Raw genomic sequence first — 15062 nt, 5'->3', positions numbered from 1 at the left:
GATGTAATTTGGAATGAGACTGTGACATAGCCTTTCATCTCCAAAAGTATGCATTTATGTGTTTTGGAAGGCATTGTCAGCACTGCTGAGCCTCACAACAATAAGGTCTTCGGTTTGAACATCCTGGATAGTTGCAGGCTGTGTGGCGTTTGCATGCTCTTCCTGTGTGTGGATAGATTTTCCCAAGATACTGCACCTTAGATTAATTGGTGATTTGAGGTACAGAAAGTGATTAAAAACACAAAGAATAAAGTGCTGTATGAACATATTTAAGTTTCACTTTAACTGCTTGAGTGGTCAGCAAGAAAAGTGCTGTAGATACGTCGGTCCATTTCTCCCCTCTGGTTAATACTAACCTATCCTTACATATTCAAACTAACATTGTTTTCCATATCTAAAAGTATGAATGCAGTAGTATACTCACATATCACTCCTCACCAGTGTGGAAGTTATCAGAATTTAAAAACAGCTATAACATTACTTCCTCTAGACATAAAATTCTACATGCTTGTTTTTCTAGGTCAATTATTTTCATATATTTGTAACTATGTATCACAAGAATTACATAATAAGTTACAAAGTAACCCCATAAACATTGTCTAGTGTCCTACTAGTTGTTTATAGAAAACCATAACTGCACAAAAATGGGTTTATGATTCATGTGTTGTCACACTGCCAAGGAGTGACTAAGAGTGGCACAAGTGAATGCACACACGTTTCCCACCTATAAAATCCATTTAACGAGGGCACAACCACTATCAACTCCTGGACTTTTAAACTCTATATTTGATTGTCAGTTAAAGCAATCTGTCTCAATGTGTCAAATTTACATAGTCTTGTGTACTTTGGCTCCATATCCAGTCATATAAAAAGCCAGTCAAATTCTTGTTGTACTTAGATATTTAGACTTCCTTAAAAAGTGTGGGGCAAACCAGGTTTGACCGCCTTGACAACATTGTTCAAGGAATGGAAATAATCAAGCAGAGCAGATGTGGTTTAGTTAAAAAACAAAATGCATACAATAAGTTATTGTTCAGCAAGGGATGTTTTCTGTGATTTTGCCCTTTACCTACCTTTTTTGCCTTAATATGCAGCACATCAAGGTGACAATGAAAACAAGTCCCAGTGTACAGCTCACCAGTATGGGAACCAGTAAACCTGCAGAGCAGCATAAATATATATTTTGTTATAAGTGGCGATTATTGTTAAATAACAATTTCTAATGGGGTATGTTTATATTTCAGAGGCCTAAATATAAACTTGAATTTTCATGTGACATATCATAAATGAACAGAAATCAATACTTAGTAAGTCTTAATAATAAGGCTTTACTTTTAGACTTAGATGTGTTTAGTGATCTAAGAAATACTTAAATAATTAATAAATTATTATTATAAACCTTCATGTTATGTATTGTGGCTTAACATGATTATACATGTCTGTTTAAAAATTGTTTACTGAGCCTAAAGCAACGTACCAGTGTTTATCCAAGAGAGGTCGTCTGAGTAACAGAGAGAGAGAGAGAGAGAGAAATAGTGAAAATGCATTTTAACAGATTTTAACTCAGATAAGGAAAATAGTGAAAGGACGACCCATGACTGATAATAGAGGGAAAATAATTACATTTCAGTAATTTTCATAGGAGAAACAGACACTCATATGACACAAACATTGGAATTTTTGTTCCTCTCAAATTTCTCCCGCAGCCCATTGACCCATTTGAAAAAATGTATATAATGTATGAATGAATTATCTGTGAATGATGGTGAGACAGGTGTAATGGTGAAGATGCAAGGAATAGAGAAGGTGGATGAATATAAATACCTGTGGTCAGCCAGACAAAAAGCAATGGGTGATCTACAAAAGAGGTGGAGAACAGAGTGCAGGCAGCGTGGTGGAGTGGGTGGAGACAAGTGTCTGAGATGATTTGTGACACAAGGATGCAAGATTGAGAGGGAAGCTTTACAAAAATAGTATTGAGATCTGCCATGATGTATTGTATGGAAACAGTGGTATCCTTAAAAAGACAGAGGGCAGAGCTGGACGTGGCTGAGTTGAAGATGGTAAAATTCACTAGGAGTGACCAGGATGGGTAGGATTACAAATAATTCCATCAGAGGGACAGCTCAGGTTGAGTGGTTTGGAGACAAAGTCAGAGAGAGACAGCTGAGATGGCTTGGACATGTGTAGAGGAGGGATAGTGGATATATTTGACAATGGATGCTGAAGATGCCAGACAGGAGGAAAGGAGAACGACCATAGAGAATATTCATGGATGTGGTGGAGGAGGACATATAGAGGGTGTGTAGTGGTTCCCTTTTGGGACCAGATGAAGGAAACAGAAGAAATCATCTGTGCTGTGACGTGGATCAAGTCAGAATTTTAAATACACAAGCGCAGTCTAAAACTTTATCTTAACTATAGTTAACCCTCAACATTTTTAATTTGACTACTTCTTTAATCCTCCTCTATATAGTTAAGGTGCAGAATCTACAAAGTACACACTTCTTTTTCGTGGCATGCAAAATAAACATAATGTAGTCTAATAACTTGCTGTCATTTCTCCTATTTAAGCATTAAATTCTGTTCATAGATGTGCAACTGAAAACCTTTAATGCTTTATTATTTTATATAAATATAGAAGCGAAATGTAAAAAGCTTCCGTTACCCTGCAAAGATCTAAAAATCATGTTAGCTCAAAATAAATTCTTTTGGTTTAGCCACATTTCTACATTGTGTATGACAATAATTACTAGCATGGCTCCAGAATTACCATACTATAGGACTGAGCTTGGCATCCAGTAAAACACTTTAAATGGTCCTTGGCATCTCCCACTCGTACAAGTTGACACATAAAGATTTTCACACAGGAAACTTGTCATTTTTTATAGTTTATTGAAAAGCATTGCTTAGCCAGGCAAATGTGGGCAAAGATACCAGAAGTACTAACAAATTAAAAAAAAATTTTTCAGAGCAAAAATATACACACTGAGATAGTCCTATCATTATACTGAGGACAGTCACTGCTGGGCACTGGTTTTGCATCCGATTGATTTTGTGCAAAAAACAAACAAACAAAATCTGTGACAAAGAAAAACTGTTAACGTTTCTGAAAACTACAAATATGTGCACACACAGGAAAGTAAAATTGTAATATCACGTACATAAAGCATAAACTGGTTAAAAGAATGCAGGGCGTGGCTTGGAAATTTGGCTGTCAGTGTGGGACACACAACTGATGTCTGCTACAGAAAGTCACACTGAGTTTCAACAATGCCAGGCATCTCTCTAGTCTTCCCACTCCATAGGCAAAAGCCAAGGATGTGGATAACCCTGGCTTTGTGGTTTCCTGGAAACTGTAGCAGTGGAATGACCATTATATTGTGTCATTGGCACGTCTTTCTCCAATGCTGTGGAAGTCTTTCTTTGATTCATCATGGCTTTAGTCAGGGAATGATTTAACTCAGTAGCCTCGTCTGTTGGCCGTCCCTGGAGAATATACCTGATGGTAGGGAGAGCTAAGTCTGATCTGCACTCTAGGTAGCTTTTTAGGTTAAGCTCAGGGAAAACTGCATCTCTAAGAGCCTGAACCATCTGATTCTCAGCATGGGACTGTTTGAGCTGGTGGGAAACTCTCTGCTCCAGTGAGACGTAGCTCAGTGTGTTTTCTGCTAGCCTGAGTTTTCCCACATGGCGGTTGGCCTGGCTTTTCTTCCCAAGGGATGGATTCAGCGTTTGTTGTTTGGATTTGGCCAGTCTCTCATTCTGCTGGGTTTTGAGGTCTTTCTTCTTGCCAGCATGGTGTTTCTCTGAGCCACTTGGTAGGAGCTTGTACAGGTCTTCATCAGCCAGGTCTCCTAAGTCGCCAACCAGTAGCTGCTGTATGATTTGCTTTCTTGTTAACGGAGATGTAACTGTAAGAGTACCATGCAGTCTTCTGCCTGCATCAGACACAGAGCCAATGTTGTTAAACATCCCCGCAAGCTGGATGCTCATTTGGACGATGATGGATCTTCAAGCCCACCATGCAACAGCGCTGCTCATAGCGATACAGTAAAAGCTCAAGCTGCTGTCTGCTAGCTAGCGCTTCTGAGAAGCTCATAGCATGGGATTTCACACTGCCATGTCACAGCACGTCTCATTAGGAAAGCATAGCTCTGCGTGGAAAGCTTTGAGGAAACCATGCACATTCATACCACACAATATGGACCTAAATACCATACATTGCGGTACACCAGGCAACCACATAAAAGTCAGGCTTTAGGGACAAATTTAAGGGTTGCAGATGTTTTCAGCATGTCAGAGGAGTGGTTAAATCAACATGTCTTAAAAGATGGCGTACTTCCAGACAAGCTCATCAAGCTCAATCAAATTTAAAAATGATCAGCATCAAATCTAAGCCACAAGCAGGTTACACCATACAAGCCAAAGCCAGCATGACAGCTGTAATCTCTGCAGCAGAATAAAAGCCCTCAATTCATTCAAATGTGTCTTTCAGCCTTTTTTTAAAGCAGCACAGCAGCCATGTCGCTTATGTGACCTTTTCACCCATGCTCAGGTAATAAAGCAAGCCATGTTTGTAGACCATACTTACGTTCTTTGAAAGATGCCAAGACGAGCCGATTGTCAACAGGTTGCGTTTTCCTGTAGTTGTTACTCAGCGATATAGAGGCTGAGTCCTGGGCATTCGAGGAGTAGAGCGTTGCTGCTAGGGTCAGAAACTAAATAAAGCACAGCAAAACAAAAGCAAGTTTAGCACAAAGGCTTTTCCACACCAATAAAGTTTAAAAGACGCCACACACACACATCTTAAAAAATTTTTTGCAACTGCTTTCTTATTCTAATATTAAACCTGGTTAAAAGTCACTTCAGCTGCTGAAGCACCTGTTGGCGAGAAACTGTTATAGGATTCCTGAACACCGTCCACAGGACACTCGGATAGCACGGAGGAGTCGTCAGTGAGCCGTCGTAGCGATAATACTCATCCAAACGCGTAGGCAGCAAAGCTCTGATGTTGAAAGCAGGCACCTTCACTTTCTGATCTGACAGTCGGAATGACAAAACAGAAATCAGCTGTTGGGTGACATTAATGTAAAATCCATGACTGTCATATGAATGATTCACACCTCAAACTTAGATAAAGAATCACAAACACAGCTTATGTTTTGCATAGGCTTATGTTTACTCCACATTAGTACTTAGAAAAAACTAGTACTCAGGTCTTACCTCTGTATATAATACGATTTATGAACTTCAGAATGTGCTCAAAAGCTGGATTGAACATCCCAACCTTTATAGAAACACAAATAATGAAATAGTTAGGTCTACTTTACAGAAGAAAACAAAATTACAGAACATTATCCACAAGGTCTCACCTCAACCAGCACACCCAGCACAGCCAGGCCATCAGATTTGTCCACGGCGGTGGAAATATTGGGATACTTATCTGAATTGTAATGCACTACATGCAACTGTGAACAAAAAGAACAATATGTCAAGATCCTGTGGAGAAAAACACAAAACAAGAAGGTATTTTATGTAAATCACTCTCATTTTTATAACTCACGCCATCTGTGACATAGTACTAATAGCAGCGATTTGGTGGGGTCATGGAAAAAGTGACACATACACTGCCAGATTGTTATGTACACCACTGCATCACTGCAACAGCCCTGTGATAAACCTTAAAGTACCTTAAGACTACTACCCTGTGTTCAGACTATTACTTAGTTTCGGGCGAGCATGGAGGTTGGTATATCATGTCATTATAACGTCTCTGCTCTCCATGTTATCTCCTTTTTATTTAAATGACAACTGTTATTAGTGTACACTTATAATAGCTGTTCAATGCAGAGAGTAGATGTTAGTTGGATTGAACATAAGTGGAGGTATTCAGAAAGCATTGAATGCAATCTTCTGTGGAAGAAAATACAAAAAGAAAATATTTTACACCAGCTTTCAGAACATTATTCTATATTCTGTACAACCCAAAGGCTTCTTAGCCCTTCTGACCAAATAGTTTTATTTACAGACTTTGCTCTGTCTTGAGAATTAAGGAAGACCTTTTCACCATTTCAGGAAAATGTTCAATTTCCCATCATGCCATGCCTCCAAAACAACATGTCATCAAGGAACTGTGGTTCTGGAGTCTGGAGAGACTTGAAAAGACGCATGTTTTCGAGATGTCCACACAGAAACTCAGGTCAAACCACAGCACCTTAAATGTGGCTGCACAGCAGCTGGAGCGTGGTCACATAAAATGAACACAGGTTGCAGTCGTTTCAGTCTGCCCACTGTAATCCAAATAATTCCAAATTATATACAACAGTATCCCATTTTCACCTACTTTACTTTAAACTTGACTTTCAAATCGTCTTCTTTACCTGAAGTGCCAAAGTAAATAAATGAAACTATTGTGTGAAACCTGTTTACAGGGCTTCACACGTTAAATAGCACAGACAGCCGCTCATTTAGCGAAGTGGTTTAAAACCACAGTATATAATAGCCTGGTACATACAATCCCCTAAAACCCTTTTGAGTAAGAGACTACATACCATCTAGCAATGAACATTCTGATACCGACCGATGTCTTTTTTCTGACTTTTAGAATATGCAACTAAATGCCAAATATGCTGATTTGATGATTGTAAACCAATGATTTATTTTGGTAAAAGAATCCTCTATGTTCTCTGTAATATTAGCAGTGAGGGTTTAGAGTTAAAGTTTTTATGCATATAATTTCAATTTACACTTGACTGCACATCGAAATAGGCAGCACGTAGAAGCAACACATTCGACAGATGGGTGTGAGCTACATATTTGCAGCAGTCTCAACAAACCACAACAGTGACATGCGAATGCTTTTCATATTTCATATTTAGCAACATCATCTTTGAAGGGTGTCAGTGGCTTCGATTCCCCTGCCAGTCAAATGTCACACGTTTCAGTCACAAAGTATTAATGCTTTGCTTGAAGCCAGAGTTGTCACTTCTAAGTACAGATAAGGGTAAAACTTATTTAAATAAGCAGACACAGATAATCATATCTTTAAATCCTGACAGAAGAAATATTGTGTGATGTTTAATAACCTCACTCCACTCTCTCATTTAAATATTATAACTTCTGTTTCAGTTCTGTTTACTTCAGTTTACTTTGTTAGTCCTCCTCATCCATATTAATTGAAGGTTGCTTTTCTCATTCAATTCAGTTCAATTCAATTTTATTTCTACAGCGCCAAATCACAACAACAGTCACCTCAAGGCGCTTTATATTCTAAGGTAGACTCTACAATAATCCCCACATTGACTATGGAAAGTCAGAGTCAGTGAGTCTCTGTGCTGGAATCATTCTAGGACTAAAGGTAGTCACCTACAAAGAAAAACATACTGTTTATTCATACATGCCAGAGGGATGAGGTGAGGTGAGGTGAGGTGAGGTGAGGCGAGAAGCTACCTCTCAACTGAGAGTGTTGAGCTGGCAGGAAGACCAGTAGCAAAGAAAAGGCAGAAGTGAATCAGTAGCTAAAAGTTGGTAGAGTCAAGGAGAAAGTGAGATAGGCTACTGCTTGGTCATGACTGATGAGAAAGCTGCATCTTAGTCATATCACTTGCAGTTGATATTAAGATGGTACAGCTTATCGCCTAACACCATTCATCCTAACAGGAAATGAATGAGTTGATGAACCAACCAGAACGAATATCTGACATGTACATGTAGAAAGTTGCAAAGATATTGAAATACTTTAGGACAACTACCTTGAATTTGTACTTAAGTGTAGCACTGTAGTGCACTACCATCTCTGAAAAGTGCAGTTTGCATTGTTTACCTCTGCAGCATACTGCTTACTGTTCACCGTATGCTCAGAACCTGCAGGCCGACTGGGGGAGCCCCAGTGGAAATGGAGTTGAGCCGCAGTGTATCGGTTACGTAGGCTTGAGATGGACATCGTGGGGGACAATGAAAGCTGCACTGTGAATCAAAGCAAATGAAAGCACACATCAACATAAAGAGTCATGACTGCACCAGTAAACACTGGGGCATCACAAAACATGAGCTTTATCTAAACTGAGGAAGTCAGCATGCCAAATCCCCAACCCCCCACCCTTCCCTATCCCCACTGTCTTGTTCTGTCATAGTGGTGTAGCTGCTTTTAAGACCATTTATAGCCGGGTGACGCAAAGTGCATTTCGCATGATCGTCAGTGCATGACGAATGCTTGCACATGAAAACGCTTTGTCAGCCCATTTGGAATACACGTCACACTGATGATGCCACTCAGTTTGTGGTGTTGAGGCTCACCAGGTATGCACACATAAGCATTTCTGTGTTATTTGCATTCTGTGTGCAGAAAGCAGTTTTGTTATGCAGATATAACAGCAATGCATCCTTGCCAACATTCGGAAGGCATGACATGCATCCTCAGCTATACATGATTGTCACAAAAATTCCTAATGGAGCAGTTTGTACATGATGTTTGAGGGAACATGACAGAAGCGTATCTAACTAGTTTTGCAGCGCACAGTTTATTGCATAGTTTCACTTCACTTCGCTATGTTCTAAATAAATATTGCACATTAAATTTAAGCTGGTTTCCTTCATTAAGATGCGTCAGTCCAAGCAGAGGCGGATCAGATGAGTAGTCTTTGGTCATATTTTCCCAGGCAGTTAAGATAATAAGAGGTTGATTATAGAAAATTGTTGTGGCAAATGAAGAAAAAAGATCTGCCTATCATTTTCCTAAGTTTGGCCCAGAAAATAGGTCTCCACATTTATGTGTGGACATTTTAATGAATGCATAGACAAGCACATCACTTTGATTTGAAAAACTTTTAGATTTCAGGCCAAACAAAGCATGGCATACTTAAATATTTGCTTAGTTTGATACACACTGTCTTACTTGTGATGAGTGTAAGTACACATTACATCTTACATCGTATTGCACGTCTTACATATTCTTTGGATAACACTGTTGATGTATACTCACCAGAGTGTCCATTGTTTCCAAGAGTGAGCTGCTCATTTGGAGACAGGTTGTAGTTCTGAACCTCAATTGGACGTAAAGTGGGATCGAACCTTAGCAGATCTGACTTCAAGTCTATTGGTGACTGTAGCGCTCCACCACAATACGGATAATGCTGGGACCAGTGGTCCTGTCCTTGGGGTCCTGCAACAACATTAACATTATTACATTATGCAATTTTTGAATCTGAATTTACCTATCTGAATCTGAATACCTAGATTTCAATTTTAAAAGTGTGGATTCACCAGAAAACATTAGCATGGACATTTTTCAGAAACTAAACTGTTTAATGTTATCAGGCAAACATCTCACAGTGTGAGGCTAAACAGTGGGTGGCTCCAAAGAGGGCTAGAGTTTGTTTTAGTGTGTAATAAATGTTTTATCTTTGGTCCAAATGACTTATTATTATCTATAAACAAGATGGTGGGAGGAAGCCTACGACTCTGCTCATGCGCTTTTTTTGAAGCAGTGAGAAAAGAGAACCAGCCTGCTGCTTGCAGGCAGCGCCACGCAGTGAGAATGCCGTCTCTCTCCAAATGAGAGGTTTCTATAAAGTGCAAGACACCGAAAATGGCCACATTTACAATTGAGTCATACGGTTTACAAAGCGACCTCAGTTTTTTTTGTCAGGGGGTTAACTCTCAAAAATGTTTCCTCCAAGGCCACGAGGGACAGTGTGCTTTAAAATAATACAGAAATTGGGAAACAATTATTTTTTAAAAATGGACTGAGAAGAAAAACAGGAAGCTGTTGAATGTGCATTTTCATTGCGTGATGTTTTAAGTGTAAGCGTCTATGCACTGAGCTTTTCAAACAACAAGTCAGGCTAATAGTTTGCAATGAATGGACTTCATCAAATTTGAAATGTCACATTTGTGACAAAATGGAAGAAGCTGTGCGTATGCTCTCATCTTGGCAGCACAATTGCTGCTAATTCATTATCTGTTTAGCATTCATCAAAAGATTCACCATTCACCATATGCCAGCTGACCATGGTTAAATATAAAAGATTGCCCCCAACCTCCCTCTCAGACAAATGTGGATTGACTGTATAAGACATGCCAGAAGTCGTCAACCAAAGTAGCAAAATCACTGAATACTTGTTTGATGAAAAGCTCCAAGTTCAATCTAGGCAAACCGTCTCTAACTAAGAAGAAAATTGTTCTTATTTTACTTTTTCTGTTACTCACTATTCATAACATTTGTGTTTTACTTTGATGCTGGGTGCCCTTTAATATAGGATGTTTAGTGGCCCTTGGTGGTCCCTAGGCAGTACTTGGTAGAACATAGATGACTGTGGGTAATTTCTACGTAAAAGAAATCTTAAAATAGAAGATTTTAACAAACTTTTCTAAGCAATCCTCTAAACATCACACTGGTAGCAGAGCAGGGCGAGAGGAATACAACAGACATTGTTAATCTCATTTATTTTATTCTCGTGCAAAGACTCATTGTATGTCCTTTGCCAGAGGGTGGAGTGTTGAGGTGGAGATAATTTATATGACTCAGCTGTAGCACCACCACCAACAGAAAGTGCTACCAGTAGACAGACTGCTGACTACTATAATGTGGAATTTAGTATTTAATCTATGTTATTCTATGTTATCTATTTTTGTATATTTATATTGTGCATATTTCAGGATGAAGCACCAAGAAGCACTGTCACAGTGCACCGTACTGACATATAAGGTCAGTCATTATCCTAATTAAGAACAGATACATTCTAATCAAACTATATTAATCATGACTACAAATTACTGACCAGAGAAGTGGGTATTTTCTTATTCAGCCCAAAGGAACCAGAGGTAAAGAATCCCTCCACCGTTTGGGTAACTTTTAAAGGTAATAGAGGACTTGATCAATGATTTTTTTCCCCAAAGATTGCTTAAGATTTTTCCAGAAAACAAAAACAAAAAAAATGTCAAGACAGATTATATACATTTCCATTGCTTCACCTGCAAAGATTTTGCTTTAGCATTCAGACATTTTTTTTGCTGTAAAATAACGACGAGAGGTTTTAGTAAGAGTAGTTTATGTAAGAGATAGACATGATTCAAGAAGTCCCTCTCCATGAAGCTTAAGGCACCAGACAAAGGCAGCCAGCCACTTATGAAATGTTATAATTGTAGAGTCCGACTTTGTTCATCACAGACAAAAGTGGTGACTGTGCATGGTGTTTACCACACTGTCATCACTTTTGTCTTCCTGTTTGACACTGTGACTTAAAACACTGATGAAGAGCCAAAAAGAAAATGCTTTATGTCAGTTCTTACTGGATAGGCAAAGCCAAAAAAAACAAAACCCCCCATCAACAACAACTTTATTATATCATATAAACTTTTTATATTTTATTTACCATATATATATTACAAATTGTGTGTGAAATATTGTCACACTTACCATCATATGTCCATTTGGCACCTAAACAAGACAGAAAGAAAGCACTTGTAGAACAAGAGTTTACGGTACATACAAATGGTAAAATTTCAAAGCCAACTTTTGATGAATTAAAAACGATCACGAATCAAACTACACACAAAAGAAACACAAAAGAAAAAGTAAAAAAGAAAAACTTCTTGATCTCCGTCACTAAGCATGCAGCTGGATTGAGACACCTGCTTTAAAGCATCATTTTCTACCCACACACACAGAAAATCTTAGCAATGCATGGTAAGATTTCTATGTATTTATTTCTTTACTGTAGGAGCGCTTACCATGCACTGCGCTGAATAAAGTCAGCTGAAGGGAAACGATGACAGTGCGAGTCAGAAAGTGCATCTTGATCGCCTCAGACCTCCCTCGCAGTCTGCTGTCAACCCGGTGCGGAGCAAGAGCTTGAAGCACCGAAGCCCCAGCCTTCAAACCGGCCGGCTTTTTATACTCATGCCGTCAGCTTCTCTGTAGCTTGCGCTGACGTCAGAGCAACAACATAACCAGCCTCCACAGTCATTTGGTCACGGTCCGGATTGTGACAGAAACGACCGCATATAAGTACAGTCAGTCATTTAGGTTACCGAGTCCGATGTACCAGCAGACAAAACATACAGACCTACACACTCCAAACACACTCCTAACATCTGTATTTGCTAACAGTTTAAAAAAAAAAATACAACTACTAGACTGTAATCCCTAACAGTTGTTCTAGCTCATAACTAATAAGCTCATAACCAAAGATGGGCAGTAACGCGTTACATGTAACCCGTTACTGTAATCTGATTACTTTTTTCAGGTAACGCGTAAAGTAAGGGATTACTATTGCAAAAAGGGTAATTAGATTACCGTTACTTTCCCGTAGGAACGCTGCGTTACTGCGTTACTAGAACCGTGATTTTTTTTTGCAGAATGTCTCATGACAGTGACATAAGCCAGTGCGACGTTTGTGACAACAGCTGTGTGCAGATCAACAATGGATCATATATGGAGTGCAGAGAGAGTATGAGCGTGCAGCGTTTAAAGCGTGGAAGTACTGACCTTACTTTGAGTTTGATTCCGTAAAAAGTGACAAAAACATTAGTGTCCGCTGTGCGTGGGAAGAAAACTTCTTTTTACAGCGAAAAAACCCCTAAACTTCCAAACAAGCACCGACGACGTAATGGGAAACTCACAGAGAAACTCGCGGATTCTTCCACTGACTGCGGCACACCTGCACCAGGGTAAACCTCCGCCTACCCTACTCCTGCTTTACAGGTGAAAATAGAGCAACAGGACCGCTGAGTCTTTGACTTTATTTATTTTCTGCTGTGTTTTACTTGCATCGATTTGAAAGACTGAGTGTAAACACAAAAAAAAATATTTTATTTTATGTGCTGGAATGTGCAGAAAATAGGTTTAAATATTAAACAAATTTCTTCCAGTCAGAGAATGTTGCAGATAATTACATTTTTGCTTGATGCATAAAGTTAAAAGATTAAAACTAATAAAACAAGTTTTAAAAAGAGACTTTTCCATTTGATTACATTTTGTATGATGGATTATGCAGAAAAAGTAGAATTGGGCTGAAAGATCTATCGCTTTATCACCTATTCAGGTTGTAAATCGTGTTTTTAAAAAGTAACTAAGTAATTAATTACTTTTGAAAATAAGTAATCAGTAAAGTAACGGGATTACTTTTTGGGGGAAGTAATTGGTAATTAGTAACTGATTACTTTTTTCAAGTAACTTGACCAACACTGCTCATAACACTCAAATGTCGTTTTGTAGTTGAGCAAACTATAAAGTATTGAGCTCTGTTGGCTTTTATGCAGCTTTAATTGAATAGGGCTCAATATTTTTTAGCTAATTTTTTTGGAACGCTCAAAAAGTTTAAGAAGCATATATTAGTGACGTTCTGGTGGGTGGAGTCTTGTCGCTCCTTCAGGAAAGCTGAGTCAGCCATCTTGAATTTACCTTGATGCGGGGAAGATTTGGCCAGCCCGTGTGGATTAAGAGTCCCCAACTTCAACCCACCACGACCACCACCTTATTTTTTTTCATCAACTGCCCTAAATTTGGTAAGTCTAACGCGTTTTTGTTTTGTTTAAATTTAATTTCGATAAACATTCTTTTTTTATTTTTTACTGGAAATATATTCGTCCTTCGTGCACTTCCTGTGTATACGGAAGAGGATTAGGGCCACTGGAAAAAAAAAAAAGAATTCTGACTTTAATCTCAGAATTCTGAGATTAAAGTCAGAATTCTTTTTTTTTTTTCCAGTGGCCCTAATCCTCTTCCGTATGTGTACCTGCGTGAAGATGTCTCCACGTTATTCAGGACTTGTGATGTAAGTGTACTGGCCTCAGCATCAACCATATGACATCACTCAGAACTCAAGGAGAACCAGGGTGTATATCAGGAAGGAGGTTCAACACAGTCCTCATCTGACTTGTTTTCTCCCATATATCAACTATTGTTGAATAAGATTGCAAGAAGATTGTTACGCATAAACCAGAAAACATGAAAATAGTTGAAAGTTTTTATCTGCAGATTTTTTTTGTATAATAATCTATCTCCCTTTTTAAAATTCAAGTGTTCTATTTTTTTGGAGGTGCCATGTTGTGGTCAGAGAAATGTTTGGTAAATAACAAAAACAAATATCTTGGCATATATTTATTATTGAAAACATTTATTTAAACATATGTTTTGAAACCAAACCCAAATTAAGATTATTGTAATGCATCATGATGTATCGCAATATCAAATTAAATCGTTGACATTATAATCCTAAAAGAAACGTGCGACTTATGAAGATTCACACCTCTAATCAATAGCATGATTTGTGTCCTTGTGGGGCTGAACTCATTCTTGTATTATTTTTGTTTTGCAGTCAGCAGATGGTCCAGAACTCACTGACACTCCTGTGGCTCTGCTGACAGTTGTCACGGATGACACTACTGATTCGGCTCTCTTCAGTCCCGAAAGCATCTGCATTGTCGTTGAGGATGAAATACTTGTGAATGGTCCCACAAATCTGGCTGACTCATTTCTCCTGCTCTTTGGGTACATCTATGCACTAGACCTACAATACCAAAAGAAACTTGAGCTTACATTCACATTTATCCAGAAGGTTGTGATGTGCCTTGAGGACAAAAAACCACTGAAAGGGCGTCTACTGATGCTGAAGAATGATTTGTTCAATGAGTGAATCACTCAGAATGGACTACTTGTTGAGCTGAGTATTGAGGAAGCTTTTTTGTTTTGTTTTTTTCACCGACCCATCCTTAAAATTCAGGGAAATTAAGGACGCATTTGAGGGCCGCATTTCGAGCAGCCTTTGAATTGGGAAAGCCTTCTCTTGTCGCTGTGACGTAATCGGCCTTAAAACCCCAAATCCGGTCATTGGCACTTCCTGGCTTGTGTAGTTACTAGGTAACAAAAGCTCAACACTGCCCCCTAGTGTCCTGGAGCACTTCCGTTGTGTTTTGGAATTTGCAAGTGTTTTTGAGTTTGCAAGTGTTTTGGAGTTTGTACGTGTTTTGGAGTTTGCAAGTGTTTTTTAGTTTGTACTTGTTTTGGATTTTGCAAGTGTTTTGGAGTTTGTACGTGTTTTGGACTTTGCATGTGTTTT

The 15062-nt window shown here is 38.8% G+C and overlaps 1 protein-coding gene across 1 annotated transcript; it reads right to left on the bottom strand.

The window, feature by feature from the left end:
- Positions 1 to 2875: 2875 nt before the first annotated feature.
- ca12 (carbonic anhydrase 12) lies at positions 2876 to 11881 on the bottom strand. Its single transcript, XM_085282217.1, has 9 exons — positions 11734 to 11881; positions 11420 to 11440; positions 8984 to 9163; positions 7826 to 7968; positions 5376 to 5471; positions 5227 to 5290; positions 4885 to 5042; positions 4595 to 4721; positions 2876 to 3941 (listed from the first exon to the last, which is right to left on the bottom strand). Exons 1-9 carry the CDS (start codon positions 11795 to 11797, stop codon positions 3289 to 3291), a joined length of 1506 nt encoding a protein of 501 aa, XP_085138343.1. The 5' UTR covers positions 11798 to 11881; the 3' UTR covers positions 2876 to 3288.
- Between the last annotated feature and the right edge of the window lie 3181 nt (positions 11882 to 15062).

This window comes from Mchenga conophoros, linkage group LG7 (assembly GCF_057382185.1).
Source record: "Mchenga conophoros isolate Kocher_MC1m ecotype Shallow Benthic linkage group LG7, M_conophoros_male_GT1.1, whole genome shotgun sequence".
Classification (NCBI taxonomy): Eukaryota; Metazoa; Chordata; class Actinopteri; order Cichliformes; family Cichlidae; genus Mchenga; species Mchenga conophoros.
This window is presented reverse-complemented; position numbering and strand designations above follow the sequence as displayed.

Excerpts from the sequence above, each read along its gene's own strand:
- ca12 (XM_085282217.1), bottom strand. The coding sequence starts at position 11,797 with ATGCACTTTCTGACTCGCACTGTCATCGTTTCCCTTCAGCTGACTTTA. Across the intron at positions 5,043-5,226 it reads AAATCGTATTATATACAGAG|ATCAGAAAGTGAAGGTGCCT; the intron begins GTAAGACCTGAG and ends TCCGACTGTCAG. Across the intron at positions 4,722-4,884 it reads TAACAGTTTCTCGCCAACAG|TTTCTGACCCTAGCAGCAAC; the intron begins GTGCTTCAGCAG and ends TGCTTTATTTAG.